At 42.0% G+C, this 20,465-nt stretch overlaps 2 protein-coding genes across 2 annotated transcripts in view; both read right to left on the reverse strand.

The window, feature by feature from the left end:
- tmprss3a (transmembrane serine protease 3a) overlaps window positions 1-8,215 on the reverse strand; it is a 29,946-nt gene extending 21,731 nt beyond the window's left edge. The window contains exons 1-4 of the mRNA XM_078262861.1: window positions 8,191-8,215; window positions 7,964-8,010; window positions 1,348-1,521; window positions 932-1,176 (exon numbers count right to left, since the gene is read on the reverse strand). Of these exons, the coding sequence (XP_078118987.1) occupies window positions 932-1,176; window positions 1,348-1,521; window positions 7,964-8,010; window positions 8,191-8,215 (491 nt within the window). The remainder of the gene's footprint in view (window positions 1-931; window positions 1,177-1,347; window positions 1,522-7,963; window positions 8,011-8,190) is intronic.
- Window positions 8,216-10,009: 1,794 nt separating this feature from the next.
- On the reverse strand, window positions 10,010-15,259 carry LOC144525917 (fibroblast growth factor 4A-like). Its single transcript, XM_078262975.1, has 4 exons — window positions 15,088-15,259; window positions 12,133-12,261; window positions 10,863-10,966; window positions 10,010-10,701 (listed from the first exon to the last, which is right to left on the reverse strand). The coding sequence occupies exons 1-4, from the start codon at window positions 15,257-15,259 to the stop codon at window positions 10,519-10,521; spliced, it is 588 nt and encodes a 195-aa protein (XP_078119101.1). The 3' UTR covers window positions 10,010-10,518.
- Between the last annotated feature and the right edge of the window lie 5,206 nt (window positions 15,260-20,465).

Consider the following 20,465-nt stretch of genomic DNA (forward strand, 5'->3'; position numbering starts at 1 on the left):
TATAATTTATGAATACAATCTATGAAATGTGGTGTTCTCTTGGGAATTGTACAGCTACAGCATTGAAAAGCTTATGAAACACAATTCACGCCATGAAACAGTGGACAACACCAACAGTCTGTTTTCTTTGGTCAAAACCAGAGCGATAAAGAGTAATCTCTTGGTCCCTACTCGGTCCGTGGCACTCCAACAAAGTGATGCCGTTGTTTTCTACGAGACCAGTGAAGGATATTAGAAGCACTTTTCCAATGATGGCTGAGTGTTACTGCGCAGCCTCAAACTGAGCTTTACGACATAGATGTGATGTGAGCAACCTGTCTGAAAGTTGGAAGTCTTCTGGTAGCTGTGCCAAGAGAAATCTCAATCATTCTGAATCTTGCAGAGACGGAGAGCGTAGGTATATGTAAGGAGATAACATAGGCACAGGCTAATTATTGCTAACAAAAATGCTAGTTAACATTAGTAATTAAACTTAAACAGCTAATGTAAGTCCAAACTGCCTGAGAGCTTCTCCTGTACTATACGGTAATTCTTCTACTATGTGACAGTAAGTTGCGTGGTTATGACACAATCGTTAGCCTATTTTTACAAATACGGAGCCATAACGTGAGGTACAAGGTAATGGAGCCTTTCATACATTGTTGTGTTTCTTTAGAAATAAACAATGGACAAATAGAGTCTTTAAACACTTCAGATGTAAAGTTATTCACTGTCGAAGTGACGTAAAAATGAATGGCAGTCAATGGGATGCTAACGGCGGGTGATGGCTTGATAGCAACAAAATGGCTCCATAGGAGCTACGCTTTGTGGAAGCTGGCTTACCCCCTTGAGCACACATCGTCTTACATTTCAAGCAGATCCCACTGTAACTCTACCTGTGTGCAGTAATGTCCACATCCACTGTTGCATGCTGTAGCATTAAGAACATCACAAGGTCTCACCTTGCATAAATGGCTGCACCTTGGTGATCGCCATGGTCAGGCTGGGTGCAGCCAGAGGTCGGGGCTCTTCGGGTTTGGCAGATTTGTTTTCCAATTGGGGGCTAGTAGCAAAGCTGCCCAGGGGGCTGACGTTCAGTGTGTTGGGGGTCTCAACAGTGGGGAGGTCTTCCTCCGTCACTGAAACCACCTCTATCCTGGAGGTGTCTGCCTGCTCAGGTGCCTCTTCCTTAAGTTCCTAAATGGGCGCAATGGAAAAAGAAATGATCCGTATGACAGCTGAGGATTTATTTAATAAAAGGAATCTACTGAGCAAATTGTGATAGCAGAGACACAAGTATTAAGGCATTATCCAACATTTTGAAGATGTATTTGGGATCAAACGTTTTACTGTTAGGTCAATTTGTACTTCCAGCCCAAGTACTGCAGATTCGTTTTCCAATTGGGGGTTAGTAGCAAAGCTGCCCAGGGGGCTGACGTTCAGTGTGTTGGGGGTCTCAGCAGTGGGGAGGTCTTCCTCCGTCACTGAAACCACCTCTATCCTGGAGGTGTCTGGCTGCTCAGGTGCCTCTGCCTTAAGTTCCTAAATGGGGGCAATGGAAAAAGAAATGATCCGTATGACAGCTGAGGATTTATTTAATAAAAGGAATCTACTGAGCAAATTGTGATAGCAGAGACACAAGTATTAAGGCATTATCCAACATTTCGAAGATGTATTTGGGATCAAACTTTAGGTTAGGTTAGGTCAAATTGTACTTCCAGCCCAAGTACTGTAGTGTCTTGGTTTAACCATAGACAGTAAAAGATGGACAATGTGACGCTGTTGTTTTCTACGAGACCAGTGAAGTCTATTAGAAGCACTTTTCCGGTGATCACTGAGCGTTACTGCGCAGCCTCAAACTGAGCTTGACGACGTAGATGTGACATGAGGAATCTGTCTGAAAGTTGGAAGTCTTCTGGTAGCTGTGCCAAGAGAAATCTCAATCACTCTGAATCTTGCAGAGATGGAGAGCGTAGGTATATGTAAGGAGATAACATAGACACAGGCTCATTATTGATCACTAAAATGATAGTTAACATTAGCAATTAAGTAAGTAATCCTGCCTGTACGATAATTTGTCTACTATGCGACAGTAAGTCTATTTTTATAAAAACGTCTGCTACGGAGCCATAACGTGAGGTACAAGGTAATGGAGCCTTTTATACATTGTCGTGTTTCTTTAGAAATAAACAATGGGCAAATAAAGTCTTTAAACGCTTCAGATGTAAAGTTATTTGCTGTCAAAGTGACGTCAAAATGAATGGCAGTCAATGGGATGCTAACAGCGGGTGAGTGCTAGGTAGCATCAAAATGGCGCCATAGGAGGTACGCTTTGTGGAAGCTGGCTTACCCCCTTGGGTTTAACCCAGTGATAAGGAAGGTGTTAAAAGGTTCAGCATGGTTACTGCTGTGTTCCGGTTGTTACGAGAATTGTTGACAGTGCAAGCTACAATATCAGACTGCATGATTTTACATGTTTTAGTATCCTAAATCATGAGACTCTATGCCTGAAAAGGTTGTGGCTCCCCATGTTGGGATGTATTTGTTGTAAGGTGACCAGATTTCTGAGACAAAATCCGGGGACATTTTCAGCTTAGAAGCATAAATACCTCCAAAAAAGGTAACGCTTTTATCTTTGTAAAACTTAAAACGGGGACACTGCCCCAGGAGCGTCACTAGACCTAGAGCTGCACTGGGGCACAAGCCCCCCTAGTGGGGGTCCATGGGCATGCTCCCCTGTAAGAAAATGTTGTCTATTTTAATGTTTAAATGCATCAATCTGGTGCACTTTGAAAAGAAATTCAGAGGTTAGACTTGATTATTCATATATCTATGGATGGAAATATTTGTGCTGTAGCCTGAGCTATTTTGCACTTCAGAATTATAACCATGCAAACACAGGTGGAATAGTTTTTTCTTCATATTTTTGCATTGATGTCACTAGGAAGCATACCAGTAGAAATATATATTCATATTTGTAAGTGGGATATATATATAAGTAAGTGGGATTGTCTGGAATCTGGCAATATAATAACCATTATGGTGGAATACACTGGCAATTTACAAAAATGTCTGTGCTGACATAAATAGTTTACATGAGAATACATTATAATTTTGGCCCTTTGGCTGAGTCTCTATCTGTCAGAGGGAGAGCAGGAGACGGTTGTGAAGAAGTAATTTCATGGTGCAGATTAACACTTTTGCATGCACTACATCCATGTCACGTTCTCATTAGGGGCTGAGCCCCCCTAAAGGTCTGATCCTAGAATCGCCCCTGCTGCTACTTCGTACTTGTACTCCACTACACCTCAGAGGGAAATGTTTACTGCACTACATTTATCTGACAGCTTCTGCTTTATTGCTTCAGGCAGGGCTTGTTTCTGCAACAGCTCATTGAGTATCAGATACAATTAAAACTATTGAGGAAATATTTTCCTTTGACATTGGTCCAGTATTAAACGAGATCGCTGCAGTCGGCAACGGTGAAACAAGCTACAATGTAAGTTAATAGGACGTCAATTGTCCAGCTTGTAATACTCAAAGTGCTCGTTTTGCCGCTGACAGGCTCAGATTAATATTCTAAGTGTCTGACAACATTATGGAAAGGATTTCTAAGGTGGTCGACCTTTCTGTTAAAGAATAAGATCCTTTTTTAAAACATAAAAAAGTCTGCGAAATTGCGTTCGCTAAACCCACCAGACTACAACAGTAATTTTAGCACCGTAAAATACATTCTAGAACATCTCTGAGCTCTGAGGCTTGCTCTGGATGTCTTAAGCCTGTGCGTGTCTGGCAGTCATAGTGAAAACCGTGGACATTTCCCGGGGACAGCTCCAGCCGGGGACAGGTCACCGAAACCGGGGACGTCTAGTCACCCTAATTTGTTGTGCTTCAACTTTAACTTTATTATCCTGAAGGAAATTTCATCTGATTTGATACTGCTAGTTGCGGTACCAAACAAGATTTTTATTTACAATGGTATTTTGACACATTTTTTCTACAATATGTAATACGTCTGCATTAAAATGTCTAAAAACAACTATTCCTATGTTACATAATTTGTTGAGTTGGGTACATTATCCCAAATGTTTCCAACACTGTTCAAACCCAGAGGAATCTGTCATTTTATATCACTGACACGGGACATTTCATTTGGTCGCCTGTCAGTAGTCATGTTTCTATCAATGTATTTTTATGCGCATTTTGAAGTATTGCATTGCAGAAAATGTTGATGGAAACGGCAAAATTAGCAAAAAGGTTTTTACGCTTGCTTGAGATGGTTTTTGCCTTTTTCGAAAAAGAGTTAATGCGCGAAATGTGAGATGGAAACAGCTTTGCCGAATAAGTTGTGAGGAAGCGAAGATGTAAGTCACATGACTATAGTTCCAGTTAGAGGGTGACAATATCTCGGGAACGGCAGTCAATTTCACTGTTGGTAACGTTGTAGGAACAGAATAGAGCATAGAAATCAACGGGAGATTAAATAAAAAAATGACACTGCATTGCGGTGATTGTGCCCAAAGATTGCGAGGCATTTCGCTTTAGAAAAGAGAACCACTTACAACTCACAATACGTTTGCTGAATGGCTACTGCTACGTAGTCTACCTATTAGCCTAGGCTACTTAGTATGCGGAAGGCAGCGATTCTTCTAACCTACCCTAAATCGATAAATGTGTGTTTTGAGTGTGAGAAGATCGCCATTAGGACTTAGGTAATGAAATGGCATAGGCCTGCAGGTAATGCATGTATAGTGTAGCCTAAATTTCCGAGGCAACCTCAGTGATTTGACCACGATTAGCCAAACTAAACAACAGAGTCTGATAACTTTAGACAACATAGGGAACGAAACGGGAGCGGGACGGGATTCAGGATTTTGCAGGACAGGATTTATTTTTTTTGGGGGTGGGGGGTGGGGCAGTCACGTGATCGGGATATGACGGGAGTATTTTTGTGGGCTTGCGATTGGATGGGAACGACAATTGATTCCCGTGTCTCTAGTTCCGGTATCCATCGGAATGGGGAAGGACCAGGAAATGGGTCCCATCCAGTGCGCCGTACACTTGTGGCACAAGGTGCGTAGTGGAGTTGCGGTGCGCTGTAGCCTGTGCCTCAGCCACGTTGGGTATAATGACGAATTGGTTCAACAGCTTGAACCGTACGGTCCTGCACACCACGTATACACAGCAGTGAGCGGTTGTCTCGCTGACACCAAATGTCTCTACCACAACCCTGTATTCTGCACAGTTGGCCAACTTGTACAATGCTACCTCTCTCCATTTAGCCAAAGAACTTAGCTTCTAAACTCTTTGATTTAGCAAGCCGGTTTGCAATCTACAACCATGTGTTACGTCAACTTCAGAAGAAACTACGCCTGGCATAGTGTAGTTTATTCGCTCTAAACCAGTTGATAAAAACACTTCTAATTCGCATTTTCCTTTTTTTCTTTTTTGTAATATTTTAAAAGTTAAAATTCGCTTGACAATTACAGGGAAACATGACTAGTGGTTACTAGTTACTCTAACTTCTGTCAAAACACGGGAAACACCTGATGATACGCTCAAGAGTAACTGTAAATCATACAATGTCAAAGAATTATACTCAGTGACCGTAATACAGCTTTTTCTGCCACACAGCATCCTTTTTCATTGATTACATGCCACTTTGTAACACAGTCATACAGCAGAGACCTAATTTATTGATATGATATTTCAATGTCGATCGATCCAGCTTAACGTTACTGCTACGTTGACAAGTAGCTCATGCTAATACTTGGTGAGTAACATTAACAGCATTTTACATCGTTCAAGTGCTCATAAAGGGCTTTTTAGTATGATTGTTTTGACCATGGTTAACAGCACTGGGCTAACCCATGATTAGGTTTGCCACGTATCATTAGTTGTATAGACAGAAGACTACTCTAATGCTAATTTAGCCAGCTAGCACATCCCGGTCTGTCTGCCTCACTCCCCGGCGCTAATGGCGCTTTTCCATTACGTGGTACCTGCTCAACTCGCCTCGACTCTACTCGCCTTTTATGGTTTTCCATTACGAAAAAAAGTCCCTGGTACCTGCTAACAGGTACTTTTTTTAGTACCACTTCCGTCGAGGTTCCAAGTGAGCTGAGCCGATACCAAAAGGTGACGTGAAAGAGACAGACGGGGGGGGGGGGGTCCTGAACAAACCCGCTATTTTTAAATAGTTCAGCCAGCTGTGTTTTCCCGCTCTTGTGATTGCCTGATGTTTTCCACCTGTTTCCCAGCCCTTGTGTCACCTGCCTCTTGTTACCTCGTTACCCTCTGTATTTAGTCTTTGTGTTCCCCTTGTCCTGTGTCAGATCATTGTATGTTGTTTGGAGTGTCTGTGTGTCATCTACCCTGTTGGTCTCGTTGTTCCTGATGTTCTGCCTGTTCCTGTTTTTGTTGGATTTTTGCCTGCTGTTCCAGGACACCTTTTGTTCGTTGGATTTCATTTAAATAAATCCTTGAGATTACTCTTGTTTCTGCCATCTTGCATTTGGGTCCTACATCCCCTGAAACTCCTGACAGTCGCGTTAGGTCACGGCAGTTTACTGCGGCGCCGCTTGTTTTACAGTTCTGCGGAGGCTCCAAGCAGAGCTTTCGCCATAGCCACGCACACACACATGCCGGCTCGACGCACAAGTATAAACATCAGGCCACTTGGGCTACTGGCGAAACTCTGCGTGGAGCCTCCGCAGAACTGTAAAACAAGCTCAAGTGACCTGATGTTTATACTTGTGCGCTGGTGTGTGTGTCGAGCCAGCGTATAAAACGACCAGCCACGCTGAGGCGGTACTAAAATCTGCAATGGAAAGCGGACGCACAGTGTGTCGAGTCGAGGCGAGTCGAGCAGGTACCATGTAATGGAAAAAATGCCATAAGAGACTTCAGTCGGGATGAGAACAGACACGGGGAAACATCTACACTTAGCCCCCAGGCCAGCTAGCAGCAAGCCACACATTTTTATGGATTCCACTGCAGTTCTAGGCAAGACCCGCCCTACAAAGCAGCTTGATTGGTTAAGGTTAGGCATTGACCGAGTAGTTGGTCACGGGATAGGACCTGAACAAATCGGGTTCCATTACCTCGCGTGAGCATGGACGCCTGGCCAATCGTAGCGCGTGAATGCTATTGAAGGGCGGGTCTTGCCTGGAACTGCAGTGGGTTCCATAATAACATGCCAGCCACTATCATTACAGCAACCCAAACTCAGCCTTCACAAAAAGTGAAGTGGGAACAATTCCGGCAGCTGGGAGATTTTAGGCACAGCACGATACAACTCTGGCCATCTGGAGCTTAGCACCACCCAAGACGATTGTGATTTATTTCTTTTTAAATGCAAACAACCCCTGACTGTTTATTCTCCTATCCAAGAATTTTGTGTGGACTAGCCAACCTTCCTCCGCAGCGCACCAGACGAGTGACAGCTTTGTTCAGTTTACTACCAGTGAAGCATGAATGCATGGTGGAATTAGCAAACTAGCTAGCCAGCCATTTGCTAGTTAGCTAGTTACAGCGGATTGGTTGGTCCCTTTCCTTTACTCCCTGCCGCAGGGAGACTTCTTCGCCTCTGGAATAAGACAACTAATGACCAAGTGATTAGCATGATTTAGGTGGGCAAACGTTGCTTTGTGTATGTATGATAGCAACGGTTTATATATCCGCAATCCTGGGTCCATCTATCATTGTTTCATTTTGTAACTAATCATTACCTTTAATAGGATTATTCTGACCAATGTTTTGATTAATCAATGAATAATTAATTCTATAAAATGGCAGAAAATAAAGGAAAGTGCACATCCAAATTTTCTCAAGGAGATGTTCTCAAATGTCTTGTTTTTTTCTAACCAACCGCTCAAAACCCCAAAATATTCAATCAATTCGAAACAATGTAAAACAAAGAATTTCCTGTCTATCAACTAATTGTTCCAGCACTAATTTCATTGACTATATTTTGTCCACTTACTGTTGGGGGAGTTGATGTGTCAGCAGCAGCAGTGTTGGCAGCAGGATCTGCAAAAAAACGGGATGAGAAACAGTGGGATGGATGGAGATGACATTAATAGAGGAAAGACAAAGAGAATGGAAGTAAGGGAAGAAGAGATGATGAGGAAAAGGGGGAAAAAACAACCAGGAAAGAAAAAGCCTGGTTGAGTTCTATTCCTGGGTTTGACCAAGTTATGTCCAACGTACTGATCTTCACGAAGCTTTTCGTCATCATGCCATTGTCCACACTCAACTTCGCTTAGTCTAAGACCATGTCCTCCCAATATCCCTCTCCCTTTTCTCTCTTTTTTCCCCCTTTTCTTTCCCCCTCTCTCTGTCCTAATGGCTGCCCTCCTGCTGTGCCTACACTTTGGTAAAAAGAGACACCTGAGCAGGTGAGTGCTGCCACTCGGAGTGGGGATCGGGTAGCCCTACACCTCCCACTCTGTGGGTAGGGTTACATACTTGCGTGACCCTAAGGGCAGGAGGGAGGGGGAGAAAGCTGCTGGTCACTGCCTGGACACCGTCAAGTGGCTTCACTGTCCGGCTGCTTTCTGTGAATAGTTTTGTTTCGGTTAAATAGAATGTTTGTTTTTTTTACACTTAGTTTTAGTTTTTAGTCTAGTTTTAGTAAACTATAATAACCTTGTATTGTACTCACATGAAGCTGAACATCAACCCCCTCCCCCATTCCCTCTGAATTTGTGGAAAGTTTGTATATCTAAAAATCCAATCCAACAAACTTCAACACAATGTCATTATAAAAAATATATATATTTTAATTAACAATGCAATTTATTCTGAACAGCAATAAATAAAGCTACATGAACAACATAAATAAGATCAATAAGGTACAAAATAAAAATGCATCTTTTCTGAAGTTTTTACATTTTTAAAGGGATGTTTTTCTTTTTCAATACGGTCAAAGCACAAAGATAAGACACTATTCAATCTGGTCATCCATCAATACTCCTCAAATACTTTTAATTCTAATTATCACTACAAACAACTTTGCTTTGTACAAACAACAGCTTTTCACTTATTTGGAACATAACTTTTCACATTTAGTGGACAGGTTCACAGAATTCACTGTCCACTAGGGGTGTAAGAAAAAATCAATACACTTGAGTATCACGAGATTTTATTTTGCAATACTGTATCGATTTTCAAAAACGCAATATCGGTTTTTTTTAGTTTTTTTTTTTTAGTTTACGTGCAAAACTATTCATGTAAGACAGTGATTCATGTTGATGTTGTGTTTAAATCCCCTACCACTAGATGGCTATGCTGAGATGCACCACTGGTGACTTTTTGCTAGAAGCTAACAATGTAGCTATGGCTGAACTTTGGCCTACTTTAGCATATAAACATTAGCTCACTAAGAACCTGCGAACCACAATCCCAAACTGGCAGTTTGACTTTCTGTGTACTGAATTGTTTACCTAAAGTAAACTTCTTTGACTTTTATGGACATCATTTCTTTTTTCAAATATTAGTTTTTCTAAAATTATACTTTAAAAAAATCCCAATATATCGCCTTACGCATAGTATCGAAATATATTGCAATGTATTGAATCGTGACCCATGTATCGTGATACGTATCCTATCGCCAGATTCTTGCCGATCCACAGCCCTACTGTCCACCTGGTGAATGTATGTCCAACATTCACTCTTTTGGCTCAGTTTCTGTTTTGGTCTCCACCAACTCCTAAGGGAAACATCCGTCTTATTAGCTGCTACATGCTTCGCTATACTCACCAGCTAGTCGTACTTCTGTTGATCCAGACTAAACTGTGTCTGTCTGCAGTTTGCTGCTGAGAAGGTAGAGTACAGAGGAAACACCGCTTATGAGAGCAGAGTTTTCTGACTGTAAACCCAAAAAAAATTTGCTTTAAAAGGCTAACAAGCTCTGTATAGAGGAGGGGAACTGCAGGGTTGGTGAACATTATCTGTGGGTTCGTCACTACAACTGAAACAGTCATTTTATCCATTGCTATTCTAAAAATATTGAGCATTGCAGCTTAAAGGACTGAAACAATTATGCTAGTTTGAATGCCTTTAGCTATTAACCATGCATGTGCAATTTTGAAAATGTCAGAAGAACAATCCTGTATGTTGTTTGAACAACATTTTGTCCCATCAGCCAGCTCCCATTCAGTGGTAATTACATATGCATTATTATTGTATCTTTTCCAAGCAGCCATTGTTTGTTGATTGATCCTCAGACTGTGTCAGGTCTTTTGAGCAAGTTAAGTAGTTGCAGGTTGAGTGGCTGAGCGTGACAAAGCATTTGAGTGTATAGTTCACTGTCCTTACTTACAGTAAGTAACCCTCCAAAGAATCCCACCAATTGTGTCTCTTGGATGTGGTTCCAGTTGTAGTTTTTTTCCATGTTGCAGTCTTAGGCCCAGTTTCCGTGTTGGAGGCCAATTTCTAGTCTGTTGCTTTTCTCACAAGCTGGAGATGCAATGCAAGCCACCACATATTCCTAATTTGGCCCCAATTCTGAAGTAGCTGGTTGATAGTGGCCCCTGATCATGGTGTCCTCCGAGGTAGAAAGTGGGTGCAGGACTGGTGGCGGCCCACACTGTCGCCCTTTCTGAGCTCTCCCTTGTGGGAAAGAGCCAGATAGATGCCTGGGTGAGACAGAGAGGAGTAGGTGGTGTAGTGATTCTCCTCCAGGTTCTCCTTTAACAGGCAATTGTCAGAAAAATGCTCCTGGAAAAGACAGTCAGGAAGACATTAATGATTGTGTTTTGGTTCCATTATGCAGCCTTGTACATAGTAAGGAAAATCTATCACAAATGCATTCTTATTTAACACTGCTTGACCTAGGTCTGAATGTATTACCCGTGTGAGCTGTGCAGTGGGCTACATACCGCTCCATATGCCAGTCCTTCGCCACTCATACAGAGGTACAAGCCACTCTTGACTCCTCTGATTCCCACCACTCCATGTTTCATAGCAAACACCTTCAGCCAACCTCGAGGAGATGGAGAAATGCAGGGTAAAGCAATGCTTAAAGGTCCTATGACATGCTGCTTTTTGGATGCTTTTATATTGGTCCCCTAATACTGTATCTAAAGTCTCTTTTATATAGACCTTAGTGGTCCCCTAATACTGTATCTGAAGTCTCTTTTATATAGACCTTAGTGGTCCCCTAATACTGTATCTGAAGTCTCTTTTATATAGACCTTAGTGGTCCCCTAATACTGTATCTGAAGTCTCTTTTATATAGACCTTAGTGGTCCCCTAATACTGTATCTGAAGTCTCTTTTATATAGACCTTAGTGGTCCCCTAATACTGTATCTGGAGTCTCTTTTATATAGGCCTTAGTGGTCCCCTAATACTGTATCTGAAGTCTCTTTTATATAGACCTTAGTGGTCCCCTAATACTGTATCTGAAGTCTCTTTTATATAGACCTTAGTGGTCCCCTAATACTGTATCTGAAGTCTCTTTTATATAGACCTTAGTGGTCTCCTAATACTGTATCTGAAGCCTGAAATTCAGCCTTGGTGCAGAATTACAGCCACTAGAGCCAGTCCCACAATGAGCTTTACTTAGGATGTGTCTGTAGCTTTAAATGCTATTGAGGAGGAGAGAGGGGGTGGGGGGGGTGGGGGGGCGAGGTGGAGGGGGGTGTGGCTTTGACCAACTGCCACTTTGCTCGTTTTCAAGCCATGATGTCTCTCTCTTTCTCATGGGTGGGCCAAATTCTCTGGGCGGGCAAAGCAGAGAAAGGGGAGGTAACCTTTCCCCTTATGACATCATAAAGGGAAGATTTCAGATCGGCCCATCTGAGCTTTCATTTTCTCAAAGGCAGAGTAGGATACCCAGGGCTCGGTTTACACCTATCACCATTTCTAGCCACTGGGGGGCCATAGGCAGGCTGGGGGAATGCATATTCATGTTAAAAAACCTCATAAAGTGAAATGTTCATGCCATGGGACCTTTAAAGACTTGGATGCATTCTTGGGGTGTATCACAGATATCTCCAAGAGGTTTTACATTAAAACTGGGTCTACAATATTGTCAATACCTCAAGAGAAAAAAGATTGCAAACCAATAAATATACAGAATGAAAACAATTCAGGTTTAAAAAGCATTAAAAAGTGGTCGTGGCACGGGGGGGTCATCCTGAACTCACAATGCTCAGTGGGTTTATGGACGCCTCCTATAGAGCCACTGGGCAGAATCTGGAGATGGTAGCCAATCCCAACACGGCAGTAGAGCAGCAGCTGTTTGACCCCTTCTCTGATTGGATGAGAACTCAAACCTGCATCAGAAAGAGATGATAGGTTGTTTGGAAAAGATGACACTTTGATAACTATTATCTTACTGGATAGTTTCATCCAGAAGAAGAACAAAAAACAAAAAAAGATTGATTTTAACAAAGCGTCTGTATTTGTTATGTAATAAATACGGAAAATATGTTGGAAGCATCTTTTAGTGTGTGCAAAAACTTAGTCTGAGGGAATTCTCATCAACTTCAAATCCATCTTTGTACAACACTCAGATGTCATATTATTGTAATCACTCCTCTTGTTCATACTAGCGGTGGAGAATCTGAAGTCCAGCTGACGATAGACAGTGGCATGCCCAAACGTTTTTGTATGGGTTGGCCCAAGTGGGGAAGAATGTGTATGAAGTATGTGCGTGTGCACACACGTCGGAATACCACAATGAATGTTATTAATTACACCTGTGATTTTGGCAACTTGAAACAAAAGTAAACATGAATTCACCATATCGGTCTATTTTAACCCTTAAAGATCTATTTTAGGGGACGGGGGACAGGGGCTCTTCAAGTGGAGACAACAGGTCAACAGTAGATGTCACAAAAAACTCATCATCTAAAAACTGAGAATCTGAAGATTAATTTGAGATGCAGCTCAGCACGGGTTTTTCTAGTCATAAATCTGTTATTAACATTGTGTTTTGGTTAGGTGCTTATTCAAATTTTGTGTAGGAGGGCTTAGAACATTATGATGGAAGTTTATGATGGCCATATTATGTCTCATAAATTGTTGCACAAGTTTTGGATTGACATAATTTGTTACACAGACTTGGTGCATAATTTAACCATTTGGCAAAAAACTGCATGGGATTAGAATAAAAAGTGGGGGAAGTATGTAAAGGGGAGACTCGTGGGTACCCATAGAACCCCTATTAGAATGGCCATGCCAGTTCTTCCCTCGACAAATTTGCCTAACGTTGGCGTGTTATTTAGCCCCCTTCCTGACAAGCTAGCATGTCCTGGTCGGTGCCACTGGATTCCTTAGATCGTCTAGTTTCTAGATATTGATAACACAACGGTGGCAGCATGCAAACGTAATATAACGCTTCCATACTTTATACTTTAGGTCCTTAATTACAAAATTCAAATAAATAAGCCTATGGTCCTGCCTCTTACTGGGCAGATAGCCAATCATAGTTTAGGATAATGAAGGCCCTGGGTGGGCCAATCAGATCTCAGGGGCCCATACCAACCCAGGCCACTCCCTGGACACGCCCGTGGCGATAGAGGGATATTCCCTGGCAGTCACGTGCAGGTTTGTTGCTCGGAGAGAACACCAGAACAGACCTACACACAAATACCCTACGATATATCCTAAGAAATTATGGCGACTGCCGGCCAGTCACATGAAGTTAAGTTTAGCGGCCTTTACAGTAAGATATTGCTGAAAAAAGGTGACTATCAGCAAGGTAGCTGTCACCGTGAGGTGCTGGTCATTTTAGAGGCAGTTGCAGTTAAATTTGACTGTCCTGTGACGATGACAGTTAAGTTTAGGCACCAAAACGACTAAGATTAGAAATAAGATTGTGGTTTGTATTAAAAAATTGCCCTAGTACTAGTAGTACTAGTCTTCTGGTTTCCCTGGGAAACAAACTCTGCTCCCCCACTTTCATGACCAACCCATCCTCCCCGACCTCCTCCCTAAGCTGACCACAGCAGTCTTATACAGCAGCAGCCAATGTGGTGGATACAGAAATAAATGTGGAATACATACGAAGTACAGTGCTTTACTTTTTGTAGCTAAATGTACGAATGGTGCAGAACAGCCTGAGATGTGATGTGACAAAATGACATGTATCGTCTTGAGCCCCGAGGGCAGCAAACTTTGAGCTTTGAGCACTCTCAGTCAACAAAGTTGTCCAACACGGTAACACCGATGCTTCGGCATCCCATTCAGCATGCGCATGCATTATTACCACTGAATCCTTGCGCTTTGGTACACAACAGACCTTTTTTTAAAGCAGACACTTTGACTTGTTATTAGCCGGAAAAGCAAAGGTATAAGGCCATGAGAAAATGCCTAATGTGAAAAGGCAAATAGCAGAGCTGGAGCCCACATACTTAAATGGAATGCAGCCACAATGAATGTTATTATTTACACTTGTGATTTTCCTGACATGACATTTGGTAGTGTTGATTCAAAGAGAAGAAACACCTGGGGTAAATGCCTTAAAGGTCCAGTGTGTTAGTTAGTTGTTCATTATTAAAATCTGTATTTCCCGTTCACAAACTTGTCCTTTTTCATGAATATTTACCACCACCATCAATTCCAAGTATTCCTATTGGCTTGAAATTTTACATTTGCATTCACATGAACTGTGGTAGACGCTCCATATTCATGCTCCATCTTGAAATACGTTAGCTGATAAGGGACATACAGGACATACTGCTCCGCCTTTCATGTTTTCTCTGTCACATGATAAACTCACAGGTGCTGCTAATGCTGCTAACGGGTATCGTAGCTTCCCGGCCCCGGTAAGTTTGAGGAAGGAAACATGGAGGACCACACGTATTCATAATCCAAATTTCAGGAACAGGAGTCTTCTTCTTCGCCCAGAAAAAGAAAAAGGAGATTGAAAAGATCAAGAGACCGGCTTTTTGAAGCGTGAAGGCTACCATAGCTGTGATATGTACTTTGAACTGCGTGGCGCGAGAGAGTTGATTGCGATATGTGATCTCAACGCTAGATGGGAGAAATTCCCACACATTGGACCTTTAAGGTACATTTAAGACAACTTCTGTTAAATGATGGTTTCCATTCTGAAAAAAAAGTAAAGTACAAGTGTCTCCCAGATGTTGGCTTACCTTTTCCGTTCAGCAGGGTGTCCCTCATGTGCAGCTTCCAGAGGTCTCGGAGGCGAGTGCCCTGGTCCTCAGGGGAAACCACTGGTTCTTGTTTCTTTGCTCCCACACTGAACATCAGGAGCAGCTGGAAGCCAGGCAGCAGCAGCAAGGAAACATTCATAGTGAAACCCATCAAACACCTGCCAGCGGACTAAGCGATGGCGTCTTACAAACAGTCATGTCCCAATAACGAAGGGCCACGGTCCTGGGTCCAGTGACTCTGTCTGTCCAGCGGGCCCAGGTCAGGCCTCCTCTTGCTCTTCTCCTTCTGTTGAACTCTGAGAACACTTGAGCTCCACTGCCTTCTCTGCTCATCCCCTCTACCCACACTTTCTACTTTTATCTCTTCGACGCCTCTTTCTACACTGAAGCACTGACTGACAATGACACCATGAGATACTCAACTGTACACTATCATTATCAGTGACATATCAGTAATCCTACCAACAACAGCCTGAACGTGATGTTCTTTGAAGCTGCTGCAGAAAGCAGCTCGTTGTATCCCGAAAAACAAAACTTCTAGTGTCAAACTGTCGTAACTGATCCAGTTCGTAGTTTTACTTTAACCACTTAAAGAAGGGGTAAAGTACAGTGATGTCAACTTTGGCACTTTACTGTTTGGGAGTGGCCTGCATACATGAATATGTTTTCATGTCGCCCAATCAGGCCTCTGACGGCTGAGAGACATGCAAACTGTCTGTTCAGTATCACAATCACTGTGATTGGAGAGTGAGCTAAGCTGATAGTGGGAGCAGGAGAACACACTCATACAAATACAAATACAAGTTCAGAGATCTTCCTGTTCATCCTAAAGATATTGGATGGGGTTGAGGTCAGGACTCTGTGCAGGCCAGTCTTCTACACCAAACTGAGAACACCATTTATATATATATATATATATATATATATATATATATACAGTTGTGTTCAAAAATAATAGCAGTCCAACATCACTAACCTCATAAATCATTTTTTTTGGTAGAAGTGATATTTCTACATGGCAAATAATTTCCTAGTAAGTGTTGTAGAGTCATAGAAAACCAACAGACCCAACAGTCATGACATGCATGCTGCTCATTCTGTGTAATTGAATCTGTAATTGAAAGGGGAATGTTCAAAATAATAGCAGTGTTGTGTTCAATTAGTGAGGTGATTGATTCTGTGAAGAAACAGGTGTCAGTTATGGCCCATATTTAAGGAAGGAAGGAAGCTAATGTGCATGCTGGTTATAGTGCATTTTACACTGAAATACTCAGCAAAATGGGTCGTTCCAGACATTGCTCTGAGAACAGCGGACTTTGATTAAAAAGTTGATTGGAGAGGGGAAAACATATAAAGAAGTGCAGAAGATTATAGGCTGCTCAGCCAAAAATGATTTCAAATGCCTTGAAATGGCATCCAAAGCCTGAACGATGTGGGAAAAAACAGTCAACTACCATTCGAATGGATCGAAGAATAGCCAAAATGGCAAAGGCTCAACCAATGATCAGCTCCAGGAAAATCAAAGAAGACTTAAAGTTCCCTGTGAGTACTGTTACGATCAGAAGAAGGCTATGTGAAGCTAAGCTATCAGCTAGAAGCCCCCGCAAAGTCCCACTGCTGAAAAAAAGACATGTACTGAATAGGTTGAAATTTGCCAAAGGACACATTGACTGGCCAAAGGAGAAATGGCGCAACATGATGAGAGCAAAATTGTTCTTTTTGGGTCTAGGGGCCGCAGACAGTTTGTCCAACGACCCCCATGCACTGAATTCAATCCACAGTACATTGTGAAGACAGTAAAGCATGGTGGTGCAAAAGTCATGTTATGGGGATGTTTCTCATACTGTGGTGTTGGGCCTATTTATCACATACCAGGAATCATGGATCAGTTTCAATACATCAAAATACTTGAAGAGGTCATGTTGTCCTTATGCTGAAGAGAAAATGCCTTTGAAATGGGTCTTTCAACAAGACAATGAGCCAAAACACACCAGTAAGCGAGCAAAGTCTTGGTTCCAGATGAACAAGATTGATGTTATGGAGTGGCCAGCCCAATCCCTAGACCTCAATCCCATAGAAAACTTGTGGGATGACATCAACAATGCTGTTTCTGAGGCAAAACCCAGTAATGCAGAGGAATTGTTGAATGTAGTTCAATGGTCCTGGGCTGGAATACCTGTTCACAGGTGCCAGAAGTTGGTTGACTCCATGCAGCACAGATGTGAAGCAGTTCTCAGAAATAATGGTTATGCAACTAAATATTAGTGCAGTGATTCAAAGTAAAGTAAACCCCTGAGACATTTTTCAGTTTATACAGTAAATGTTTGAGTTTGTAAAGAAAAATGCAAATACTGTTATTTGCCTAACATTCCTTTTTCTTCACTGTCTGTAAAGGTATAACACAAACCTGATCAATGTTGGTCATGTTTTGATTTGGAATTGAATGTGCAGTGTTCCCAATGCATTGATATTATGGAATTAAAAGCTATTCTAAGGATTTTGAGCATTAGTCACTTTTTTAAACACACTGCTATTATTCTAAACACAACTGTATACATACATACATATATATATATATATATATATATATATATATATATATATATATATATATATATAGAGAGAGAGAGAGAGAGAGCTGGCTTTGTGCACAGGAGCATTGTCATGTTGAAACAGGAGAGGGCCACATACCTCTATATAACGTGTTTATGGTGTAAATTCATAGTATGCATCAGAGTAAACCTGATGTACTGTAGGTTACAAGCAAAGGTCTGTTTAGTTATTTGTTCTGCAGCTTTTGATTGACCTTTCAATCTTAACTTTTAAGCCGACATGGACGGACAACAAGAATTCGAACCTAATAAATACACTGAATTGGTATTTTGTTTCACATCATTCAACTCCATTTAAACTGTTGAACAAATCTGTGGGCAGCGATGCAGAGCTCTCGAACCAGGCTACGACTAGAAGTCCTTAAAGTGAGATTATGTAACTTTTGCTAAACAGTGGCCAGGAAATGTAGTATTTCATATTTTAAAGTTGACATAGTTTTTAAGGTGTTAAAAAAAACACACACATCATGTACACATCATAGAAGAAAAGGTTAAAGGGACAATTTGGCAATTTTCAACCATATCTCTATCTATCTGGGTTAGGGATATGGTGTGAAAAAGCCTGCAGTTCTATCCAGCGTCCTCTGGGTCTCTGGTGTTGGAAGAACTACAGAGGGCTAATCAGCACTGCTCACAGCAGACCACAGGGACAACACACACACACACACACACACACACACACACACACACCCCAATACTGTAAATACATTTGACTATTTATTCTCTTTACTTATATTTATTCATTGTGTCTTGTACTTTTCTCTATCCCTCGCTGCTGCATCAGTGTGAAGTTCCCCACTGATGGATTAATAAAGGATTTTGAATCTTGAATACCATTCCCAAACGTCCCTGTTCTTTTCCTTTTGCAAAATAAGAGACTGTTTCCATCAGCAGAGGATGTTATGGACTAGATTTGTTTTACAGTGTTTTGACTGACTCAGATATTCAGCCAAAGAGGCAGAGCCTCCAGAACATGAGCTGCCGAGAACAAACGCCGACTGCTGGTGCTTTTGCTAGCTGGTATGGAAACAGCACCAAACAGGACCGCAAGGCCCTGCAGAGAATGGTTTGTTTGTCTGAAGACAGAATAAGCGGTGCTCTACCCTGCCTAAAGGATATTTGCACCAGGCGCTGCAAGAAAAAAGATCCAAACCACCCGGGTAACAGCCTTTTCTTCCTGGTACTGGATACACCAGGGCAGCACCAAGAGGTTTAGTAGGAGCTTCTTCCCTCAGCTCACTAGGATATGAAATGACTAAAAGACTTCATATTTATTATTACACTGTTTGAAGGAACTGACAGGATTACATTTCACTGAAATTGTATTTTATATAATGTAATGTTTCCAGGTGTTGGTTCCATTGTGTGTCTCCAGAGGGAGCTGTGTAAAGTCTGATTAAAAGTCATGTCGGCTGACTCAGTTGGGGCTGAGGAGAGAGAGCTCAGCGTTCCTCCTCTCTGCTGCAGGCAGAGGTTCCAGGCTACATTAGCCACGATTAGCATAACACCCCTGAATCTCCAATGGAGGTCTTGACGGTTGAGTTGCCTCGTGGCCATTTAGGGACTAGGTTTTGACAAGGAAGAAAACTGTATTGTATAAAAAGACGATATCTCTGGGTCTACATCGATTTTTGAGCTGTTTTTTTTAAGCTGCCCATCTCAAGACGTGAGTACAATGCTAAATCTGTGGATTCCTCTTTTGTCTTTTAAGGAGGATTATATGATACTGAATGAAAGCTCCAAAGCAGCTACTAGAGAGTACAGGTGCTGGTCATATAATTAGAATATCATGAAAAAGTTGATTTATTTCAGTAATTCCATTCAAAAAGTGAAACTTGTATAATGTATACATTCATTCCACACAGACGGATATTTTAAGTGTTTATTTCTTTTAATTTTGATGATTGGAACTGACAACTAATGAAAACCCCAAATTCAGTATCTCAGAAAATTAGAATATTACTTAAGACCAAAAAAAAAAAAAAAAAAAGGATTTTTAGAAATGTATGAGCATGTACAGCACTCAGTACTTAGTTGGGGCTCCTTTTGCCTGAATTACTGCAGCAATGCGGCGTGGCATGGAGTGGATCAGTCTGTGGCACTGCTCAGGTGTTAGAGAGCCCAGGTTGCTCTGATAGTGGCCTTCAGCTCTTCTGCATTGTTGGGTCTGGAGCATCGCATCATCCTCTTCACAATACCCCATAGATTTTCTATAGGGTTAAGGTCAGGGGAGTTTGCTGGCCAATTAAGAACAGGGATACCATGGTCCTTAAACCAGGTACTGGTAGCTTTGGCACTGTGTGCAGGTACCAAGTCCTGTTGGAAAATTAAATCTGCATCTCCATAAAGTTGGTCAGCAGCAGGAAGTGCTCTAAAACTTCCTGCTGACGGCTGCGTTGACCCTGGACCTCAGAAAACACAGTGGACCAACACCAGCAGATGACATGGCACCCCAAACCATCACTGACTGTGGAAACTTTACACTGGACTTCAAGCAACGTGGATTCTGTGCCTCTCCTCTCTTCCTCCAGACTCTGGGACCTTGATTTCCAAAGGAAATGCTAAATGTACTTTCATCAGAGAACATAACTTTGGACCACTCGGCAGCAGTCCAGTCCTTTTTGTCTTTAGCCCAGGAGAGACGCTTCTGACGCTGTGTCTTGTTCAGGAGTGGCTTGACACAAGGAATGGGACAGCTGAAACCCATGTCCTGCTTACGTCTGTGCGTGGTGGTTCTTGAAGCAC

Source organism: Sander vitreus, chromosome 11, assembly GCF_031162955.1.
Source record: "Sander vitreus isolate 19-12246 chromosome 11, sanVit1, whole genome shotgun sequence".
NCBI classification, from domain to species: Eukaryota; Metazoa; Chordata; class Actinopteri; order Perciformes; family Percidae; genus Sander; species Sander vitreus.